Genomic DNA, 23,259 nt, shown 5'->3' on the forward strand with positions numbered 1-23,259 from the left:
TTCCCTTCTTTGGCATCTTCTTCCTCCTTTGTTTTGCTCTTTCTTTTCCGCTCAAGTACTTTGATGTTGGAGTAGACGCAATCATCTTGTTCTTTGGAGTATTGGATGGCAGCATAGAGAGAATCATTCTGCTGCTCTCCAAGTTGAATCTGTGAACAATGAACACATGATAATATTTGTTTCCTTTTGTAGGAGGACTTTTGAAAGGGATAATTTCAATCTCAGGTCATTGTCAAAGACAGAAGAGCCAGAAATATGTATCGAAAACAGTGCTTTCATGGGTGTTTCACTTCCTGTTCATTCATTGATACTGAATTTTTGTGTTGAGCTTAAGTCAAGCCTTGGATCAACAGTTATTATGATTATGACAATACTCCTGACTTGGTTCAGGTCATTAATAAAACATATACTTTTGCATATTCACAAATACAACTTTTTTCAAACAAACTAAAGAGCAATCTTTTAGATGGCTGTGATTAAAGAAGCTAAATGTGACAGAAAAATCACATTTTTTAAGTGAATTTATAAATCTCCTTACCTGGTCACGGTTATATGGTCTCTCTCCAGGCTCAGGCTCTTGCTTACAGGTCCTCTTGTTTCTAGTTTAGCACATTTAATGAAATATTTAAACCATGGTAGAAAAATCAATGTTGATATGATTTCTTTATAAGGTTGAACAATCATTTAGTGAAATGTAACCGCTCACATGATCCATATGATGAAAAAGATGAGAATGAAAGTGACCACACTGACAGGGACTGTGGCAACAGTTGTCAGTATCCATGTTCCTGAAGAAAAAAGTAAGATTTATTAAAGCTGTAAACCTTTCTCTGATTCTCTGGATGGTGTCCTGGAAAAATGTAGATTGGTTGGTTGATATTTGATCTAAATACCAAAGTCATTAAACCTTAACCATGAAAGAGGCAGATTACAAAAAGTGTTGGTGAATCTTGAGTCTTACAACAGGACCTTAGTGTGCCATGTATTTCTCTCCCGGAGCAACTATCACAACCAAACCAGAGTTCCTCCAGATTCATTCAGCCTGACTCAGCTGGCATTTTATAACTCATGAAACAGTGTATTGAACTTGCCTTCCACAACAGTCACATGTACAGCGAAGCTACGATGTCCCAGCACATTTTGGGCAACACAAATATAATCCCCACTGTGTTCAGGTCTTGTGTAGTCAAGTGTAAATATCTCTCCTGAAGCTTTTGGTGAGTCTTCATCCTTCTTGAACCAAGTGTAGTTAGCTGCTGGGTTAGCATCACTGCTACAGGTCAGAGTCACTGAACTACCCTCCACTATCACACCTGATGGACTCACTGACACAGAGGGAGGCTTTGGAGGATCTGGATGAGAGAAAATAAGTAAAATGGCGCAAAGAACAAACCAGCAAAATCAAACGTTAAAAAATTAACACCTGTGTTTTCCAGTAGCAGTAAATTCAAATGACACAATATTAAAGCCTATTGGACATCATATTTTTAAGAAATTATCCTTTGTCTTGATGGAATTGGCTGAATAACTTACATTTGACATCAACAAATAAATCTTCAGATATTCTCCTCCCAAGCTTGTTCTCAGCTTCACAGTAATAATCTCCAGACTCAGAGGACTGAATGGACTCAAAAAGAAGCTGGGATCCTTTTTCAAGAGGTTGAAGGTCTGGATATTCAGTCTTCTTGTACCAGGTGAAGTTAGCTGCTGGGTTAGCATCACTGCTACAGGTCAGATTAAGTGAACTTCCCTCCACTATCTCACCTGATGGACTCAGTGACACAGAGGGAGGCTTTGGAGGATCTGGAGGAGAGAATAAAAGTTACATGAAGCAAAGAACATACATGGTCAACATCAAAAGTCAAAAATAAACACCTATGTCCTCCAGTATCTTGTGTTAAATTTGAATAATACAATACTTAGACTTTTAAGCTATTAACATGTCTTATAAGCAATAAAAATATGTGTCCTGGTGGAGCACAAAACCACTTAGCTACTCTTCAAAGCAAGCAAGACTTTGCTGCAAAAAACATTCAGATAATGTTTCATGAAATAGAGGGCGTTCAAAATTTAAGGCAAAGTGCAAACCTTAAGGTTAGGAGTGTGCTTAAACTACCGAATAGACTGAGTGCAAAGCTAAAACAAATTTTAACTATACATCTTTTCAAAAAGAAACATGAAGATATGATTCTCCGACACTACATTAATTGATAAAAGTACATAGTGTTAGCTTGTTTATTTTGACAAAATTTTACAGGGTATGGTAAATACATTTGTGAAGAAGACGTGAGTATGAGTGTTTTTTTCTGTATAAATGACACGCCGTTTGTCCTCTGTACATGTTCAAAATTGTTAGTAAACAAAAGACAGTGTTATAATTTAACACACTTTAAGGTTATGATTAAATAAGTTTATACTTCTTCCTACTCCTTTTCACTCATGTAAACAGAAAAACTTAAAAAGCAGTGTCCTGTTTTGTTTTCATTTTTTTTCTGATTATCATCCATTATTATTTCCTATCCTAAAAACTATTTTTCTTGTCTTGATGGAATAGGCTGCTTTACTTACATGTGACATTTACAGAGACATATTCAGATCTCCTCCTTCCCAGTTTGTTCTCAGTTTCACAGTAATAATGTCCTGAGTCTGTGGACTGGATGGACTCAAAGATGAGCTGTGATCCTATTTCAAGAGGCTGAAGGTCTGGATATTCAGTCTTTTTATACCAGGCATAGATAGCTGCTGGGTTAGCATCACTGCTACAGGTCAGAGTCACTGAACTGTCCTCCACTATCTCACCTGATGGATTCACTGTTACAGGGGAAAGCTTTGGAGCATCTGACAAGAAACAAAAACTCTGCTTAGACACAAAATGCACACATTTTCAATGAGTTCTGTAAGTTTTAGATATACATCCTGTTTCAAAGATTTAAAGCCCTGTACAGGCAGGTTGTATCAGTTTAAGTAAATTTAATAACAATACAGGACAGTTAGCCAAAAACAGCGTTTTTTTAAATGATCCTTTTTACTCACATTCCACATCAATGAAAACAGATTGGGAGTGTTTCCCCAGCTTGTTCTCAGCTCCACAGATAAACTCTCCAGAGTCAGAGGATTGGATAGATCCAACAACAAGCCATGGACTATTTATGATATACTGACGACCCAAATACTCATTATTTGTGTACCAGGTGTAGTTAGCTGCTGGGTTAGCATCACTGCTGCAATTCAGAGTCACTGTAGTACCCTCCACTATCTCACCAGAGGGAGTCACTGACACATCTTTTATTTTTGGGGCATCTAGAATGACAGTAGTTTGTGCAGTTAACACAGGGTGGACTTTTAATCTTTGACATTTTAAACCCCGAGACTATTAAAATAATTTCAAATTGAAACTTCAGTGACTTTACTTACATAGAACATCAATAAAAATGGATTCAGAGCTCCTTCTCCCCAGCTTGTTTTCAACCAAACAGTAATACTCTCCAGAGTCAGAGGCTTTGATGGACTTGAAGTAGGGCTGTGTAATTGTGGTAAGAGGTTGATGTCCTGGATATCTGTTCTTCTTGTGCCAGGTGTATGTAGCTGCAGGGTTAGCATCACTGCGACAGGTGAGAAGCATTGTCATGCCCTCCACTATCTCAGAGGTGGGACTCACTGAAACAGAGGGGGGCTTTGGGGGATCTACAAGAGCAAATATAAGTGTCAAAATGATATCAAATATAAATTTTCAATTTTTAAAACATATACAATGAAAGATAAAATATTGAATCTAATAAAACTCATTTGTCATAAAAAAAAAAAAAAATCAACTGCATCTCTCTCTGCTGGCTTTTTTTGTGTTTTGTCTTACATGTTTCCAATCACGTAGGTTGAGACTGTGCTAAGGAATGCATGACAATATTTTCAACTTAACATGTTGTATAATTTGGGGGTTCATAAGACTCTTGGTTAGACAATCTTTCTCCTTTTCTGTCTAGAATTCCACATTGCAAAAAATCTCATAATGGCTCTAAAATACCATATTTTTGCTTTATCAATGATGCTATGAGAAGGATCTGTTTTAATTGGTCTCCCTCACCACCGTCTGGCCCGGTGTCTCCACACACTGTTGTGAAAATGACTTTTAGTGAGGCGTGTGTTTGTTTTGGACTTAAATGGAGATCAGATCAAAACAAATTTTCTTTGTTCAAGACAACTTTTTACTGGATACACCGCACCAAGGAAAGTTATTAATCAGTACAGTTACGTAGCACTACAGTTTGAAATGTGTCAATAAGTGACTGTTGTAGTAGCTGGCTACATAACGACATCATCAGCCCGGTGCTCCAACATATCTGTAGGCTGTATCATCTGTGGGCAAGTAAAGTACGTCAGTTTGTATGTAGTTTCGTAGCCGTCTGTATTTAGTGCAGCTGACAGCCCGGTGCGCTAAGACATATCTGTAATGTGTAATGTTAACCTAGACGTGCCGTAAATCAATCTGGTCCTGATTGGCCTGACCTGGAGGCTACAAAGTAGCAATTTAAAATAACCTGTAACCAGCAGTATTAGTGCTGATAATCTCATTTTAAAGTGTGGATTACGATCAGACATGTATCAAGAAGAGAGACTTTTTCAAGATCACTGTCAATCTCCTCACAGCCCCTTTAATATCTAATTCATTTGATATCATTAAAGCTGTGCATAAAACTGTCTAAATACACATTTTGTCACTTATGGTGCATGCGTAAAGTCTGCAGACTGTGTAAAGCAAAGAGAGCATGTGACAACAGGTCAGCCGAGCGAAACAAACATGAGCAGTCTGCTGAGTGCTGCTTTATGAATATAATCAGGATTCACTTACAAATAACATTGATAAAGGTGTATACAGATTTCCTCCGCCCCACTTTGTTCTTTGCTTCACAGAAATACCTCCCAGAGTCAGAGGGTTGGATTGAACTGAAGATCAGCTCTGATCCTTTGCTATAATGTCCTTGACTGTTGATCTTGTACCAGCTGTATTCAGGTGCAGGGTTACTGTTGCTGCTGCAGGTCAGAGTCACCGATTTGTTCTCAGTGATTTCACCAGTGGGATTCGCAGACACAGAACAAAATGTTGGAGCATCTGGAGGAGATAATGTGAAATCAGAATGATAAAAAATGCAAGTAGACTGTAGTTGTATCAAGCACTGACATTACCAATTTTAACTGTCCATCAATAACTGAGTCCTCCACTTGCAATTTAATAAGAGAGGTTGCAAAACCTGTGAAGCTAACAAAAGATGTCTCTGTTTACTGAAAGAACATGATAATGAAGGCTGTACCCAGGTGAAACCTGCCAAACTGACACCCTTAAATTTGCAAATGAGTCTTTAAATTTAGGAATCTGTCAAAAAATCTCATGGGGTCTGTGTGTTTGCCCGGAAATAGTTTTCTTCACACTCAGATATAAAAAAAAAGATTTGCTGCCTTTAAATTAGCAATCATACTCACATGTCATATTAATGAAGACACGGGACATTTTATGCCCAAGCTCATTTTGAGCTAGACAGTGATACCCTCCAGAATCGGTCCGTTTGATGGAGTTGAAGACAAGCTGTGGTCCACGCTTGAGAAGTTTGTGGTTACTGTTTCTTTCCTCCTTGTACCAGGCATAATTAGCTGCTGGGTTAGCATCACTGCTACAGGTAAGAGTCACTAAATTGCCCTCCACTATCTCACCTGATGGACTCACTGACACAGAAGACAACTTTGGAGCATCTGCATAACAAAATGTAGACAGAAATTGTCATTCAGTCATGAATAAAAAAAAATTAGCAGAGGAGCGTTCATCATCATCACAATAAATTAGTCTTTTTTGAGTAGGTGAGGATATCATGAGATGGCATTGAAAATGTAGATTACTTACTTCATGACACAGAAGGTAAACTTACACTTTTCAGTCAGCTCTGCCTGGGACACAGATCGTTTGACTTTCACCAACAAGTCTGGATGGAAAGAATGAATCAAATCCACAAATACAACATGCAACAGCTTAAAGAAGTTTCTCCTAGACATTGAAAATATGAAGAAGACAGTAAAGCAATACCTGTGACAGTCAAAGTGACTCCAGGTGAACCAGTGAATCTTCTACCTTGTTGGTTTGTTGTGAACCTGAACTTGTACTCAGCTGAGTCTGTCTCTCTCAGGTCTTTGATTCTCAGAGTGCAGTCGTTCTGTTCAAACAGATACTCCACACGACCTGAGTAGTCTGGGTCTGATCTCAGATCCACAGACTGGTTTCCATTCAGATTAGTGAACCAGAGAGTCTCCTCAACTTTGGTATCAAGCTCATCTATTCTGGGTGGATATGTGTAGGTGCAGGGTATGTCCACTGTTGATCCTTTAGAGGCACAGATCTGATGAGAGGAGTAAGTCACTCCCCAGTCAGTCTGTCCCCTTGCCACTGAAACACAGAGCACATTAGAAAATACAGAAGGACAGAGGAAGGACTGATCAGCTGCTTAAGGAGTTTTAAAATAGAAACCTACTGCTACTTTAAAATAGAGGACCTTATTTTAAAGCGTCACACTGCTAGCTAATTGTGATAGCTCATATTCAGGAACTCAACTGACAGGAGCGTAAATTAACGCAGCTTATAGTGCATCTGTAGAGACACATTGTTTCCTCTCTGTTAAGTCTGTGGTCAGATAAGTGCATAGTTTTAAACAAAGACGACTAAACCACAGATGTTTAAGCACGTAATAGGCGCAAGGCTGCGACTGACGGATTATTAATAACGGCGTCTAATTGTTAGTTGTTGAAGCACACAGCAGCACTTTGGTTTCTTTTTCTGAGGCAGATGTCTTGTTCTCTGAGGAAATATTGAAGTTCTTGAGTTACTGAATCCTTCACATGCACCATTAAAACTTAAGTACAATTCACATGTTACTATCTTTGCAGTACTTTAACCCCTCTGAATATATATACATAGAGCATATTTCTGTGCAAACATTACACACAATGTCAGACCATCATTACCATGATCAGACCATCAATCAACTGCGCAAAGAAATAGTGACCAGCAGTTCGCATCATTTGAAGTCAACGTCAAATATTTAATACAAAAAAGTATGTGTTTAAAAACCTCTAATGTAGGTGTAATTCACAAGCTCTCTAAAAATTAAAGGTTATACAAATATAAAATGACAAAAAGTACCTGACAGGTAGAGAAGGATGAAAACCAATCCACGCGGTGCTGCTTTGAACTTCATTGCTGCTGCTCTGGTGAAGAGACGCTCTGGTCTGTACAGAATACGCTGTGGTTGCATGAAGGCAGAAGTCAGGCTGGTAACTACGTCAGCCTACCTTTCTTGAGATGTTATAAATATGCATGAACCGAGACAATGGCTGATATCAAGTGGGGTCTCTGCAAGCAACAAGTGCTTGCATGAAACAGAACAAAGCTATCCAGTGGAACAACACGCATATAAAGTTATACACATATATTTTTATCTTTTGAGTTTTATCTCTTCTTTTTTCTTCTCCTCAACATACCGTACAATTTTTATAATTCGACCAGAGCCCATTAAAAATGAAAATGCAGAGTTTTTTTAACCAATACCGCAGCGAGTCACCAGGGGGAGCAATTTTTGTAGTGACCTCACATCAAGCCAAGCGAGATGACATCCATTTTTTTTAACAGTCTATGGTGCAAACAAAGCTTCAAGCCAAAAGATGCAAGTTGATTCTGCACAAACACCCAGTTTGAGATACTGGTATGGAGGCAATCACCAGGGCCCTGTTCTACGAAGCAGGATTACTGCCTAGCGAGGTAGCTTTGAGGATAGGTTCAGGATTCCCTGTTCTACGACACAGGATCACTCCTCAGCGAGGCGAGTCTCCATGGCAACATGTGCTGAACGGCTAACCTGCTCCGGGGCAGGTTAGGTTCCAGATTGAACTCGCTGACTATAAAAACCCCGCCCACTGACCAATGAGCCCTCATGAAAAAATGGCTTGTCCGTTCTTAGAGGATCCCGTGGACATCGGAGCCCGACCCACTCTCTTTTTCGGATGAACACCTTTATGAAAGTTACCGGTTTTCCAGGGAGGGGTTGGTAGTAGGCTACATGACACTTTCTACAGGTAGTTAAAGGGAATGAAGAACTCTCAATGCCGTAATAAGATCTTCAATGCCAACACTTCAAACAAAATGTTAACACGATAGGAATGAACAAATTAATAAATTCATCTAAGAAGTGTGTTGCATGTTACAGTAAAAGTGCATGGTGAACAGTGCTATTTCAGTATGATAATGGCACAATAGATTTTTGTTTTTGCACTACACCACTACACTTACACATTTAGGCTGTCAGCAATTTTCTGCCAGCACTCCTTCCGTGCTTTAGCAGCGGCGACGGTGTTGCTTTTAACGTTAATTACATGTTTCACCTCGTCATACTTCCTCATGATCACCTCCTGCTCCTCCTGTGTGAAGTATGCGGTCCTTCTCTCTCTGGCCTGCTCTGACGCTCCAGACTGCTCCATGTTCGTGATTGGTCAGATGCAGTGGGCTCCGCCTTATATGCGTGCACGCGCTCATTGCCTAGCTGGATCCACTTGAGAGGTTAATAACCAGTGTCGTAAAACCGTGTAGCGAGACCGCCGGCTACCGCGCTCAGTTCAGCGAGGTGGCTCCAAGGCTATCTCGCTAGGCTGAACTTGCTTCGTAGAACAGGGCCCTGCTCTTGCAGAAATTGTGTATTACTTAAAAGGTGTGTTATAAGATGCTTCATAATACACTAGATTTTGGTCTCTTTTAGGACATCTGAGGCTATGTCCACACATTGCTGGGTATCTGGGAAACCACATACGTTATTATATGTTTAGACCTGTCATCCACATGAAACTGCAGTTTTACTTCATTAAAAACAATTCTAAAGATTATGAAAACTCTGGTTTCATGGTTTCACGTTTACGCCAGGGAAACAAACGTTGCAGCCAAATGACACAGGTTCATTCGATCCGATTGGCTGGCATGAGTTTCACTTCTGGAAAAACTGCTTAATATAGATTTGGCATGCTTCCAGCCACACTTGTTGGCAGGTTTTTTTGGTTACTTGTGGACAAAAATATATATTTTCTAGTATTTTTAAAGGTGAATGAGGGCAGATATTCATTTTTGAAAAATCCCAGGCTGCGTACGGACAAGGCCTCAGATACAACTTGGTGGAAGGACATACCTCTTAAACTCACTAGTCATTCAAGCAGACAGATGCTGACATGTTTGTGGGCTCCTAGAAAAGTAATTAAGATCATTGAAAGAAAAACAAAACTTACCTTGTTTGACAGCAAGCATATGTTTCACACTTTTTCAGCCCAGTTCGTTTATTCTCATCACCGCCTCTTCAGCCTTTTGTTTTCCTGGGACCAAAAATCTCCAGTCTTGTGAAATGAAGCCAATGCGAGTGATAAAAACTGCAGTTCATTGAGAGTCCATTCATGGCCTTAAACAAAAGCCTCAGTAGTTTCAAAACTACTGTAAAAGGCCCAATTTCATGACAGACATAACCATGACTGTAGTCTCATTGAAAAACTGATTTTGGTCTGGAAAGCTAATTTCTCTATCAGCACACTGTCCAGGAGTGATTGTTTAAAATTTTTTAATGGATTTTAAAAATGTTAAAACTGCAAGTCTTACATTACCAAGGGCATGGCTGACTTGATGCATGCATAAACAGGCATAATGTAGCTGCCAGTAAGGAAGTCAAAGCCTAAACTCTGCTTTAACTTCTTTGTTTCTTACAAGGTTGACCAGAAAAGGTTGGATTGACTCAACATTTCAATATTTCCACCTCCATCGGTCGGCTTCAAAATTCAGAAACCAATGTGTGATGTCATCAAGACTTCATGTGTGTTTTATTCAGCCTTTGTCTGTGACCTTATGATAGGATGATGTTCTTCATGACACGGGTTAAGCAATTGAGCTAAATTGGACTGTATTAGACTGTATGCAATAATTGAAGTAATTCAAAAAGGGGAAGCTTCTTCTGTAAAAATTACTAGCAGGACTTGTTTTACAAATACCCTGAACAACATATAAGTGTTACAAATGTCATCCTTACACATAAAATTCAAGCATGTTGGAAGCAAACAAAAGCTTTTGAAGGTAACTCCAAAGCGTGTTGCGCACATTTGTTTACAAGGTTTTACTGACAGTCCTTGACTTGTGAGAGCTAGCTGTTTATTTTATCAGCCACAGAAACTAACCATTTTAACCTCTAGTGAAAGTGTTACCTCTTAATTTAGAATTCACAACACATAAATCAAAACCATGACTTCAGCTGCATGTCCACATCCTCTGGTATCTGGCTCTCTACGATCCTGTCTCTGGTTCAACTGCATCAAAAGAAAAAGATAATATTTTATTTATGTCGTACTTTCAAACTTAAGGAGTTAAAAATCAAGCAAGATTTAATACTGAATATCTTTTGGTCTGAAGTTAGCTTTGATACAGAGGGCTCTCACCTCTCTGTACTTCACACCATGTCTTCCTGCTCCTCTGTGTCTTCTGTCTGTGCTGCAGGGACGGCTGAGACGTTCTCGTACTCAGGATCAGAGTCCAGCTGATAACAGATGATAGGATTTATCAACAATCTTTTCCAATAAGTTTTACAATATATTATTCTGGGAAACTGTTTTTGGGGACAAAAACTCTGAATTTCTCCACAGCATGCTTAAAAAATTAAATTTAAGTCTTAAATTAAATAGAAAATATCACATCTTAACTTATCTATAATCTTCTTGTCTGTTGATCCCTTTTCAGACTTTGATACCAAGTTAACCACACAACAACGCAGATAAAGGTTTGTCAATGGTCTTCCTCTCACTTCTACCATCTCTGCAAGTTCATCTGGTTCAGTGGTGCAGCTCAGAGTTTTCTTCTTTCTGGATGAAGTCCAAAAAACACATTAAATTCTCAAAAAAATGAGATGAAACAAGAGAAATGAAGCTGGTTATAAGGTCACAGAGAAAAACAGAAGATATGACTGAACTGCCGATAAGTTTTTACCTCGTCCACAGAATTAGGAGAAGCAGAAGAATCAACACCAAAAATGAAAAAATCAACCGGAAGATGTTCCTTTTTATTGTCGTAAAGTGCCCTAGAGTTAATAGGAAACATTAGACATTTAAATTAAAACATTTAATTGATAAATAACTTTGCTCATAATAATTCGGTCAATTAACCCTTTCACAGTCATCCATCAACAAGATGACACAAACCACTGATATATGATTTATCTGTACACATTAAAGAAGTCCCTCAAATGCCACAGCAGACTCATTGCAAACAAAAAAAAAATGATTTTTCGTTCTGTTTAACTACATCTCGCTTTTTTGCCTGTCAGGATTCACATGCAACTGAACATTTTCACTGAAGTAATGTTACTTAGGAGGGATAAGCAGCTTAGAAATGTACTTACCAGCTGTAATGTTGGTGCCTGGATTGCAGGACAACATATTGCTCCACTTTTCCCTATCACAGATGATCAGGACTCCTAGCTCCTCAGGCTGCTCTCAAATCTATGCACACTTAACTGTCATTGTTTCCTGACTCTAAAGACCAGCCTGTGACTTTTTCCACAATGTTCAACCGTTTGGAAAGATAACAAAACTAACGTTCTTGCTAAGGCACGAAGCATCAAGCAGAGGCAAAAGATGCTTGCTTCCTCATTATGAGGCAGTTTGATTGGCCGTGTGGTCAGGCCATCCCTTTTTGTGTTCTGAATACATGGGCTAGACATGAGCATCTGAATCAGACACTGAAACAACACCCTCTATAAATCAAACAGATTCAGACATAATGGAGACTCTTAATAAATCCTCTTTCTCTCTCTATCAGCTCTGAATTGCTACCTATTGTTGTGATTCTTGTTTGATGTTGTGCTGTGACTGTGACTGTATATGTGATGACAAGTATCTTACCTGCCACAACAATCAGATGTAAGGTGGAGTGATGGCGCCCTCTTGTGTTCTGGGCCTCACAGTAATAATTTCCACTGTGTTCAGCTCTGAACGCTGAGATGGTGAAGATCTCTCCAAGGGCTTTTGGTGAGTCTTCATTCTCCATGTACCAGGTGTAGTTAGCTACTGGGTTAGCATCACTGCTACAGATCAGATTAACTGAACCGCCCTCCACTATCTCACCTGATGGACTCACTGACACAGAGGGAGTTTTTGGAGCATCTGGAGATAGATAAATGGATAAAAGAAAAATTGGCAATGTTTATCAAACAAAAGTGACTTTAAGAACTGCAGTAATATGATTCATCATATGTGGCCTGTATGTAGCACCAGATATAAAATCTTTTTGATTAAACACACAATTCTTTGTATGCCCTTATCATGTGCTGTATCACTCACATTTGACATCAATGAAGATAAACTTGGATTTCATCCACCCAAGTTGGTTCTTGGCCCTACAGTAATACTCTGCCGAGTCTGAGGACTGGATTGAACTGAAGACAAGCTGAGGTCCTTTCTTTATCAGTCCAAAGTCTGATTTCTCCATCTTGTACCAGGTGTAGTTAGCTGCTGGGTTAGCATCACTGCTACAGGTCAGATTGACTGAACTACCCTCCACCATCTCAGAACCAAGACTCACTGACACAGAGGGAAGCTTTGGAGGATCTGGAGAAGAAAACATGTTTTTGTATCAACTGGAGGATTAATCAATCAGTTTGTTTACATTTTAGTGGAAATAAATCTCATCTCTTTTGAGATTATCATACATATGTTTCTTATCATTAGACCAGTTCGCAGATTCTTCCAGACTGTAGATGTTGTAAAGCCAATTTCACACATTTAAATTTACCATCGGTTGATTAACAGAGAGAATATGAACCATCTTGGAACTTGCTGCTGTTGCCTTTAAGCTCCAGTTACATTACTTACATAGAACATCAATGAAAATTGATTCAGAGCTCCTCCTCCCTAGCTTGTTCTCAACCAAACAGTAATACTCTCCAGAGTCAGAGACTTTGATGGACTTGAAGTAGGGTTGTATTCTAGTGGTGAGAGGTTGATGTCCTGGATTCCTATTCTTCTTGTACCAGGTGTAAGTAGCTGCTGGGTTAGCATCACTGCTACAGGTAAGCATTATTGGTTTGCCCTCCGCGATTTCAGCAGAGGGACTTGCTGATACAGCAGGAGGCTTTGGAGCATCTAAAGGAGAAAGCATCACAGTTTCAATCCTTCTTTAGGATGTAAAGGTTTCAACTGCAAAAACAATGCAAAAATATTACAGGAAGAAATGTACAGAAAAGGGGGCAAGCAGTGTTTTCACTAGGTTTACAGCCATCAGGGGCTGTTGGTTCACAGATGATTGTATGTCTGTGAATAGGTTGGGGTGGAACTTCCCCATGCATGACACAGAGTGTAAGAGGAGACGTGAACGCCATGATATACACACAAATGACATCTGGTTATGTAAATTAGAAAAAAAGCAAAATGCTGTCTAGTAGGGGTGCACCAATCACTGTTTCCTAGCCAATTACCGATCACCAATCTTTAAAAAGCCTAACCTGCTGATTGATGCTGATTTGGGCAGATGCCCATTTTTTTATTTTTTATAACTGACAGCATATACCTTCAATTTACCAATCTTACTTTATTGAAAATCATTGAACAATACCTGTGAAACAATAAAATCTTTATGTGTAAACATAAACAACCAATAAAGTGTCCTGAGTTTTAAGTCTCAGAGCAAAAAGCAACAATGGCTGGCTGTCAGACCTTCCTGTAGGTCTATAAGATCAGTTTCACATGTAAAGATGGGCCGATCACCAATCCCCCAAAATTTAGGAAAGCAGCACCGATTGATCAATGGGTGCGTGTCTATTTAGTCTGTTAAATAAAAGGAACAAAGTAAAGACCTGGTTTAAGAGAGAGGTAACTCTAAATTACTTCTGCTGCGATCTGGGGCTATATGGAAAATAAAGTTGGCTTGACTTCCAGGGGGGCAGGTGCTGCCATAGGGAAGGCGGGCCGCCCCCCCAATATAATGGTAGGGGAAATGGGGTAATGAAAGGTCTGTTAGGTCTGTTTGTGGCCAGATGGAAGTGACTCTTTTGTAAAAGGCACATGGCAGCCCTCCTAGAGTTGCCAAAAGGCACCTGAAGGACCCTCAGTGCGATGACCCAAAGACTGAACACTTAAGCGTGAATGCCAGGAGTCATGTTTGGAGGAAACCAGGCACTGCTTATCACCTTGCAAAAACTGTCCCTACAGTGAAGCATGATGATGGCAGCTTCATGCCGTGGGGATGTAATTCAGTGGTTGGGACGAAGCTGACTAGTCAGGATTGAGGAAAAGATTAATTTACCAAGACACCCTTAATGAAAACCTGCTCCAGAGTGCTCTTGACCTCAAACTGGAGTGATGGTTCATCTTTCAGCAGGACAAGCTATGATATCACAGAAGTGGCTTCAAGATAACTCCATGAATGTCCTTGAGTGGCCCAGCCAGAGCCCAGGCTTAATTCTGATTGAACATCTCTGGAGAGATCCAAAAGTGGTTGAGGACAGACGCTTCCCATTCAACATGATGAAGCTTGAGAGGTATTGCAAAGAGGAATGCGCCAAACTGCCCAAAGACAAGAGTGTGAAGCTTGTGGCATCATACTCAAAAAGACTCAAGGGTGCATCAACAAAGTATTGGGCAATGGCTGTGAATAGTAATGAAAATGTAATGTCCTAGTTTTCTCATTTTTCATAAAAACATAAAAAATTAAAAAACACATTTTCAACATTAGATGTACGTAGAATTTTCATAAAAAATCTTTTTATGTGTTCCATTTTGGAATGATGCTGTAACATAAGATGTGAAAAAGTGAAGTGCTGTAAATACTTTCTGTATGCAGTGTGTGTGAGGTATGTAGAGTAGAGCTGCACGATTTGGGGAAAAGGTGCGATTTGCGATTAGGTGGACAATATTGCGATTGTGATTGTGCTTGCGATTTAATAAAAAAGTTGTGTCATGATGAGTCTACAGGCTTGCTTGGTTATCATGGAGAAAAATCTGAATTGCATGTGCTGACATTGCGATTGCGATTGCGATATCCTCTTTTGCGATTACATAATTGCGTGTGCTGACATTGCGATTGCGATTGCGATAATCGTGCAGCCCTAATGTAGAGTTGATGAAAATATATCATTAGCAAAGTAAAGCAGACATGAAAAATCTGCAGCATGCTTCTTAATAGAAATATACTCACACTTGATGTTAATGAAGCTAATTTTAGATGTCCGCCTCCCCAGCTTGTTCCTTGCTGCACAGTAATACCTTCCAGAGTCAGAAGACTGAACTGAACCAAAGACAAGTTTTGGCCTGGATGCTCCAAGTTGAACATCTTGTTTTTCCATCTTCTTGTACCAGGTGTAGTTAGCTGCTGGGTTAGCATCACTGCTACAGGTCAGACTCACAGCCTTGCCCTCTAATATCTCACCAGAAGGACTCACTAATACAGTGGGAGGCTTTGGAGCATCTGGGGGAGCAAAAACAGTAAAATAAAATAACAGACATGGGAAAATATACTATGTACATTGACATACATTGCACATCCCAGTTGTGGGGGCACTGGTATAAGTGCCTTCATAAATGAATTGTTAGTCGCGTTGTTTTTGTGTATTCTTATTCTTTTTTTAACATATGGACCCTGAGTCTAAAATGAAGCCTATCTATCCATCTATCTATCCATCTATACATCTATCTATCTATCTATCTAAATTTTCAAAATATAGGCAAAATTGCACATAAAATGTTCACATTTATCAGTAATGCCTGAGTTCACATGACCTATAACAACCATCAAGCATTATGCTAATGAAAATGAGTTGGTCTCACATTTCACATCAACAGTAATGTCTCCAGATGTACTCCTCCCGAACTGGTTAACAACTGCACAGTAATACTCTCCAGAGTCAGAGGCTTGTATTGATTTGAAGAAGAGTTGTGGTGTTGAAGTAAAAAGTTGATGTCCTACACTTCTTCTCTGCTTGTACCAGGTAAAACTAACTGCTGGGTTAGCATCACAGCTACAATTCAAGGTCACTGAACTGCCTGCAATTATCTCTCCAGAGGGACTCACTGACACAGAGGGAAGCTTTGGAGCATCTGTAGATAGACAGATACATAATGAATTTTCCAGAAAATTCACATCAATAGAACATAAAAATATAAATTAAGTCAGGTTATTTAATGATATATTGAACTGTCTCACTCACATTTCACATCAAGGGAAACATGGTTGGAAGCAATCCAACCGTGCACATTCTCAGCTGCACAGTAATACTCCCCAGAGTCAGAGGGCTGGATGGCACTGATGACAAGCTGTGGTCCTTTTCTGAAGTTTTGAAGCTCTGGTGTTTCCATCACCTTGTACCAGGTATAATTAGCTGGCGGATTAGCATCACTGCTGCAGTTCAGACTGACAGCTTTGCCCTCCAACACTTCACCAGAGGGACTCACTGAAATATTAAGAGGCTTCGGGGCATCTGAGGGAGAAAATGTGGGACTATTCTTCAAGCTGTTTAAGAAGTCAAGCAAGTCATTAAGTACAAAAACATATAATTCAGTTTTGATTTATCTGAGATGTCATAGTCCCTATGTCTTAAGAATTATCATTGTCTATTATTTCCAGCCACATTACAGAGTATTTCAGACTGCAGCTGTTGTAAAAGTGAAATATAGCTGGATAAAATATGAAAAAAAGGTAAGAGAGGTTAGAGGTAAACCCCCCCCCATGTCACCACACTTTGTCTGTCCACAACTACTTGCAATCAAACTAATACACTTAAAATGACGTGACTTTGAACTGATTTTTCAAAGATGAATGTAGCAAATTTTGAGCAGACAACTTATCACCAGGTCATAAAACAATTCACTCACATTTCACGTTTATAGAAACATATTCCGATGTTCTATTCCCCAGTGTGTTCTCAACCAAACAGTAATACTCTCCAGAGTCAGAGGCTTTGATGGACTTGAAGTAGGGTTGTATTGTTGTAGAAAAAGGTTGATGTCCTGGATATCTTTTCTTCTTATACCAGGTGTAAGTAGGTACTGGGTTAGCATCACTGCTGCAAGTCAGAATTACTGATTTGCCCTCCATTATCTCAGCAGAGGGACTTGCTGATACAGCAGGACGCTTTGGGGCATCTGGAGGAGAAAAAATCAGGGTTTTCATGTAGACATTTAAAATTTTCACTTATTTCATATAAAGACATGAAAAAGAGCAAAAAAATATGACACCCCATAACAAAAAATAGCAATGAGCTTGATGCTGCATGTAAATAAAATCAGGTTCCACTTACATTTAACATTGATGTAGGAGTATCTAGATGTCCTCCGTCCCAGCTCATTCTTTGCTTCACAGTAATACCTCCCAGCATCAAATGATTGGACTGAACTGAAGATCAGCTCTGATCCTTTGCTATGATGTGTTCGACTGTTAATCTTGTACCAGGTGTACTCAGGTGCAGGGTAACCGTCACTTCCGCAGGTCAGAGTCACTGATTTGTTCTCATTGGTTTCACCAGTGGGACTCACCGACACAGAACAAAATGTTGGAGCATCTGGAGGACAGGATGATGTAGTTCTAACGAGCACTGAAGTTTCCAGTTTGAAAAATTTGATAACTTCTTGGTCCTCCCTTTTCATAACAGTGATTGACAGCATGACTATACTTGCGCAAAACACATTTCCTGTACAAAAATATTACTCTACCAAAGAGATACCCTTAAAATTACACACTATTTCTGAACTAGTCTGTCTAATCTGGCAAAAAGCCTCATGGGGTGTGCTTGATTGTTACTGACCCATATTTATTTCAGTTAAAGGACACTTGCTGCCATCAAGTCAGCAATCATACTTACATTTCACATTAATGGAGACGTGGAACTTTCTCAACCCAAGCTCATTCTCAGCTTGACAGTAGTACCCTCCAGAATCAGACCGTTGGATGGAATTGAAGATATATTGTGGTCCATGCCTGAGAAACTTGTGATTGTTGTTTGTTTCCTCTTTGTACCAGGAGTATTTAGCTACTGGGTTAGCATCACTGCTACAGTTCAGATTCACTGACCTGCCCTCCACTACAGGGCTTACTGATACAGAAGGAGGCTTTGGAGGATCTGCAGGATAAAATGTTGACAGATACATCATGTTGCCAATAAAGAAACACATTTCAATTGTGAACATCTTAAGAACATTGCAAAGAAGCACTTTTGTTAAAAAAAAAAAAAAAGATGTCCAATTAAAAGTGGGAGGGAATAACATGTAATGACAATAAAAAGATAAAATATTTCACAGAAGGTAAACTTACACATTGTAGGAGAGCTGAAATCCTCGTGTCCTTGAATAGCACAGGAATAGTTGTTGAAAACATTCAAAGAGACTTTGAGGGAAGATGTATCTTTGTACACAGCTGTTCCATTTATGTACCAGAGATATGACGGATGATCAGCCCTAGTACAGCGACTCTGACACATCAGCTCTGCCTGGGCTGATGATTTTTTGACCTGGAGCTTCAGGTCTGAACATGTGAAGAAAGAACTGAAATACCACTTAAAACTGGCCATTCAATCAATAACATGAAACAGTACAACACTGATATTCAAACACATAAAACACACACATAAATGATAATTAACAGAAGCTCTAGATGCTGAAAATGTGTTAGAAAGCTTTGCAAAGTGTTACCTGTGACAGTCAAAGTGACTCCATGATATCCAGTAAACCTTCCACCTTGTTGGTTTGTTGTGAACCTGAACTTGTAATTAGCTGAGTCGCTCTCTCTCAGGTCTTTGATTCTCAGAGTGCAGTTGTTTTCATTAAAATAGTACTCCACACGGCCTAAATACTCAGACTTTGTTCTCAGATCTACAGGCTCTTTACTAGCTAAATTAATATACCACACACTGTTGGTAACCTTGGTGGTTTGATAATTTATCATTAATGGATACGTGTAGGTGCAGGGTATGTCCACTGTTGATCCTTTTGTCGCACAGATCTGATGAGAGGAGTAAGTCACTCCCCAGTCCTGAATTACTGAAACACATCGGGAAGTAGAATTAGATTTATGACGACAGATTTTGACAGAAGTCAGATATCTGAAAGAAATACAGACTAGTCAATGGGCACAAACTCACACACAGCAGGGGAGGGGTAATCCTCATGTCCTTTGATGGCGCAATAATATCTACTGGCATGTACGGGGACACTCAGAGAAAATGTCTTCACATTCAACTTCTCTCCATTTTTGTACCAGACATATGAAGGATTATCCACCACATTACAGCTGACATGGCACCTCAGCTCTGCCTTGGTCGATACCCTCCCTACCTGCACCCTTAAGTCTAAACATGTAAATATTAAAAAAATAAACATTACTTCTTTAGTACACATTCACACAGACAGAGATAAATAGTTAGATTCTAGGTTGATAAAACATTATTGCCAATTAAAGATAGAAATTACCTGCAATGCTCAAAGTGACTCCAGGTGAACCAGTGACACTGTCACCTGTTTGGTTTGTTGTGAACCTGAACTTGTACTCAGCTGAGTCTGACTCTCTCAGGTCTTTGATTCTCAGAGTGCAGTCGTTCTGTTTAAACAGATACTCCACACGACCTGAGTAGTCTGGGTCTGATCTCAGATCCACAGACTGGTTTCCATTCAGTTTAGTGAACCAGAGAATTTCTTCTACTTTGGTATCAAGCTCATCTATTCTGGGTGGATATGTGTAGGTGCAGGGTATGTCCACTGTTGATCCTTTAGAGGCACAGATCTGATGAGAGGAGTAAGTCACTCCCCAGTCAGTCTGTCCTCTTACCACTGAAACACAGAGCACAGGAAACACAATTTCATCAAGGAGGAGGGAAAATAAAAGCCTCACCAATTTCACCTAGAATGTTGTTTTCAAGAGGGGGCATTCATTTCCTAAAAACGCATGAAGATTTTAATGCAGAGATAAAACCCAGAGAAACAAAAAGTTTGATTCAAAGTGCTTGGACACAGGAACATATAAGACAGAGGTGTAAATGCAGCACAGTGTCTGATATGTTCTTGTATTGTTTCCTCTCTGCTCAGTCTGTGGTCAGATACATTCAGAGTTTTAAACAAAGAAAAGCACAGACCACAGATGTGAAAGTACATAAAGGAACAAGGCAGTTGAGTAGGTTATATTAAGAAAAGCAGTTGGTTAACCATAAAACAGCTCATCATATAGACATCTGTGAGAAACCTAATTTGATTCCACTTATTTCTCACTTTAAGAATAGCAAAAGTATTTGTGTTTGAGTTACTGTATCTTTTAGCTTTAGAGATCCAGTTTTACAAGCCGAAGCAACATTTCAAAAATCTGACATGTTTTAAAGACCTGCAATGAAACAAACTGACACGAAATAAATGCCCTCATGCAGAAAGACACATGACTTACAGTTTGCATCATCTGATGTCAAAACGACACCCGAATCTAAAACCTAAGTCTGTTCCTTAAAATTGATATCATTATTCCTCAAGAAATATACATCCTTTGCTGTAAATGAGAATATACAATACCTGGCACAGAGAGAAGGAAGATACCCAACACAATGGATGCCGCTTTGAAAATCATAGCGACTCCTCTCATCCTTGTTGGACTTAAGAGAAAATAAAAACAAATTAAAATCAGAAAAATATCAAACATGTCAGTAAATGATTCTACTTATGGGAGGGAGGAGATGCTGTCTCTCCAGAAGATGTAGCTCAGTGGTCAGAAGAAGGTAGTCAGGCTGTTAAATATGTCTGGCTTCCTTCATTAGACGATTAATATACATCAACCAAGTTACTGACATCAAGTAATGAGAATCTGCGAGCAAGCAGAGACCCTAAAAACGATTCCTTGTTTTTCTCGCAGAAATTAAAACAACTGCATTTAGTTTACAAGTTTCCAGTACAGCTTACAGCTTATAGCTCAGCTCTAAGTAGAAAACTATATGTTAGCAAGTTAGGTTGGGAAGATTCAGGTGGCCAGACTTACAAACACGCAAATACTGAGTGTTTACCATCAACCTTCAACCACAGTAGTAAGTTTTAAAAAACAAAAGTTTACAAAAGCAAATTACACTTGGCGTTATGAATTATGAATATGTACATATGAATTAAAAATAAAAGAAAGAAAACTTACCAAAACTTGCTTGCTGGTTCCGCACTTTGTAGAAAAGTGATAGGGTACAACAGAAGCCACAAAAAAGTTTCAAAAATGCCCGAGCACCAGCAATGAAATCAAATTTTTAACATGTTTTCTACCCGCTTGTCAGTAAAGTCTGTGACGATCACCTTATCTTCAGCCTCTCATGTTTCTGGGGCTCATTACCTTACCACAGTGAAATGATGGTTAACACAACACAGTTAGTACATTCAAGTCACGTAGAAGGATAAAATTAGACATGTTACTGAGCGCATGCAGAGAACAACTCCCTGATCTTTGAGTATCTCAAGCACTTCAAACATGATAGTTATGGTGTATGCAAGGAGAAAGAATTATGTCAAGTTCTTCAGAATGGCCTAAAATGAGGATATTGTGAATGCTATTGTGGGGCAATGAAGGAACTAAATGACTTGTACTGAGGGCAGAAATGCTTTACAGGCATCCTAGTCTGGCATAGTGAAAAGGAGAAACAAGCATGATATGTCCCCTTTAAAAACCTAACTGTGGTACAGTGGCAAATGAAGCTTTTGTGTGTGCCTTTAAAAGCAAATTATCAGTGAATTAAAGGTAAATACCTTGAAGGAGACTTCTTTTCACTCTGATGAGGTAAATCCCACGCTGTTTACTTCTTTCTTAACTTTGTGCTTCTTGGTGTCCATTTCAGCTGAATAACAGCAAAAAGAAGTCAGAAAACTTTCATTACAATTAAATACACCTGAAAAACAAAATAGGGGACTAACGATTAGGGCGCTTTGGCTAATTTTACCTCTCTTCCCCTACTACTCCTACTCACAGATTAATCAATAGCAACAGAAATTTTGTAGTTTGTTTAAAATTACTAAATTTCCATGACAGATTGCTACATAAATATTCACTAGAATCCTTAGATACCTTCATTCTGTGGGAAAATGCCCCTCAGACCCTCTTATCAATTGTACATTATTATGTTTAAATAAACAATAGATCAACTTTTTAATCTACAGTAAATTGTGGCCCACATGATCATTTTTTAAACCAGTTATTCTGCAGATATCACAGCTCATCTGTATTCAACAAAGAAACAATCTAAATTCAAGTTTTACACATACACATATCACCATGACACATTTTAGCCTCCAGGTGTCCACAGTTTTTACCTTCCTTTGCAGTTTAACACATGCTTTAAAATTTTCCTGGATACCCATGATTGATATGGGTCATGAAATTAAGAAAAATCATACACCTGCATGCACAGTAAAACTTAAATACATGAATTACTCAACAAACAACATCCACCCAAAAAGTTTTCATCAAACACTGACACTTGCTGCATGGGAAGAGGGTTTGAGCCCAGTTTTGCTATGATCTCTTAAGTGCCTGAGCAGAAAAACTAAAATACATTATTAAACCAGTGTTTATGGTGAATAAAACCCATTTTATGAAGAAAAAAAATGGTAAGAAAGTGCTGACATTGTTTTCACCAAAAAGTAACATCCTTCATTTTTCTTCGATTCAGTTTTTTTGAAAGCTTCATTTATTTATTTATTTTAGGTAGGAAAGAAAAATACCATCCCAGAAATACAAAAGCAGTTAAATGACTCTTTAATCCATCTTTTTTACGTGAATAAATCAAAAACATGGCTCTTTTTCTCAATGAAATATTAGCATTCTAGAGCGGCTGTTAAATACAGGGTCACTGAATCACTTCTAACGTTGACGCTCTTCGTCTGGGAGCAAGTTGGCTAAAACTACTAATGTTAGTTATCAAACCCTTTTCAAAAGCTAAACAAAACCAGCTCTTCCTGTGAGTGCAGTTAGATGTTGTTCCTCTTTTGACAACTTCAATTTCAGTTTGGAAACCGTTTAGAAGATTTTTAATAGTCTGATAGAGCCAAACCGTTATACCCAGCGCCATTTTGTTTTAGCTCGCGCGCTAACGCTAACGCTAACACTAGCATTTTCTAGCTGTTGAATCATCTTTACTCGGGTAAAATAATAGAAACTCAGGTAAATTAAGCACGTTTTTAATCAAACTTACCCGAATTTTCCACCTTGGTCACGGCAAA

At 39.0% G+C, this 23,259-nt stretch overlaps 2 protein-coding genes across 2 annotated transcripts; both read right to left on the bottom strand.

Moving 5' to 3' along the window:
- Window positions 1–1,059: 1,059 nt before the first annotated feature.
- On the bottom strand, window positions 1,060–9,322 carry LOC141800511 (B-cell receptor CD22-like). The gene is made up of 6 exons (XM_074683093.1): window positions 9,304–9,322; window positions 6,116–6,427; window positions 3,415–3,684; window positions 2,569–2,838; window positions 1,534–1,803; window positions 1,060–1,352 (listed from the first exon to the last, which is right to left on the bottom strand). Exons 1-6 carry the CDS (start codon window positions 9,320–9,322, stop codon window positions 1,060–1,062), a joined length of 1,434 nt encoding a protein of 477 aa, XP_074539194.1.
- Window positions 9,323–10,262: 940 nt separating this feature from the next.
- LOC141800518 (myelin-associated glycoprotein-like) lies at window positions 10,263–20,638 on the bottom strand. The gene is made up of 10 exons (XM_074683108.1): window positions 20,584–20,638; window positions 19,501–19,857; window positions 19,281–19,379; window positions 17,337–17,597; window positions 12,388–12,654; window positions 11,950–12,210; window positions 11,036–11,126; window positions 10,854–10,911; window positions 10,492–10,589; window positions 10,263–10,362 (listed from the first exon to the last, which is right to left on the bottom strand). The coding sequence occupies exons 1-9, from the start codon at window positions 20,636–20,638 to the stop codon at window positions 10,503–10,505; spliced, it is 1,536 nt and encodes a 511-aa protein (XP_074539209.1). The 3' UTR covers window positions 10,263–10,362; window positions 10,492–10,502.
- Window positions 20,639–23,259: the final 2,621 nt, after the last annotated feature.

This window comes from Halichoeres trimaculatus, unplaced genomic scaffold, assembly GCF_033239565.1.
Source record: "Halichoeres trimaculatus isolate MK-OKI-2021-1 unplaced genomic scaffold, fHalTri1.1 fHalTri1_scaffold_2, whole genome shotgun sequence".
NCBI lineage: Eukaryota > Metazoa > Chordata > Actinopteri > Labriformes > Labridae > Halichoeres > Halichoeres trimaculatus.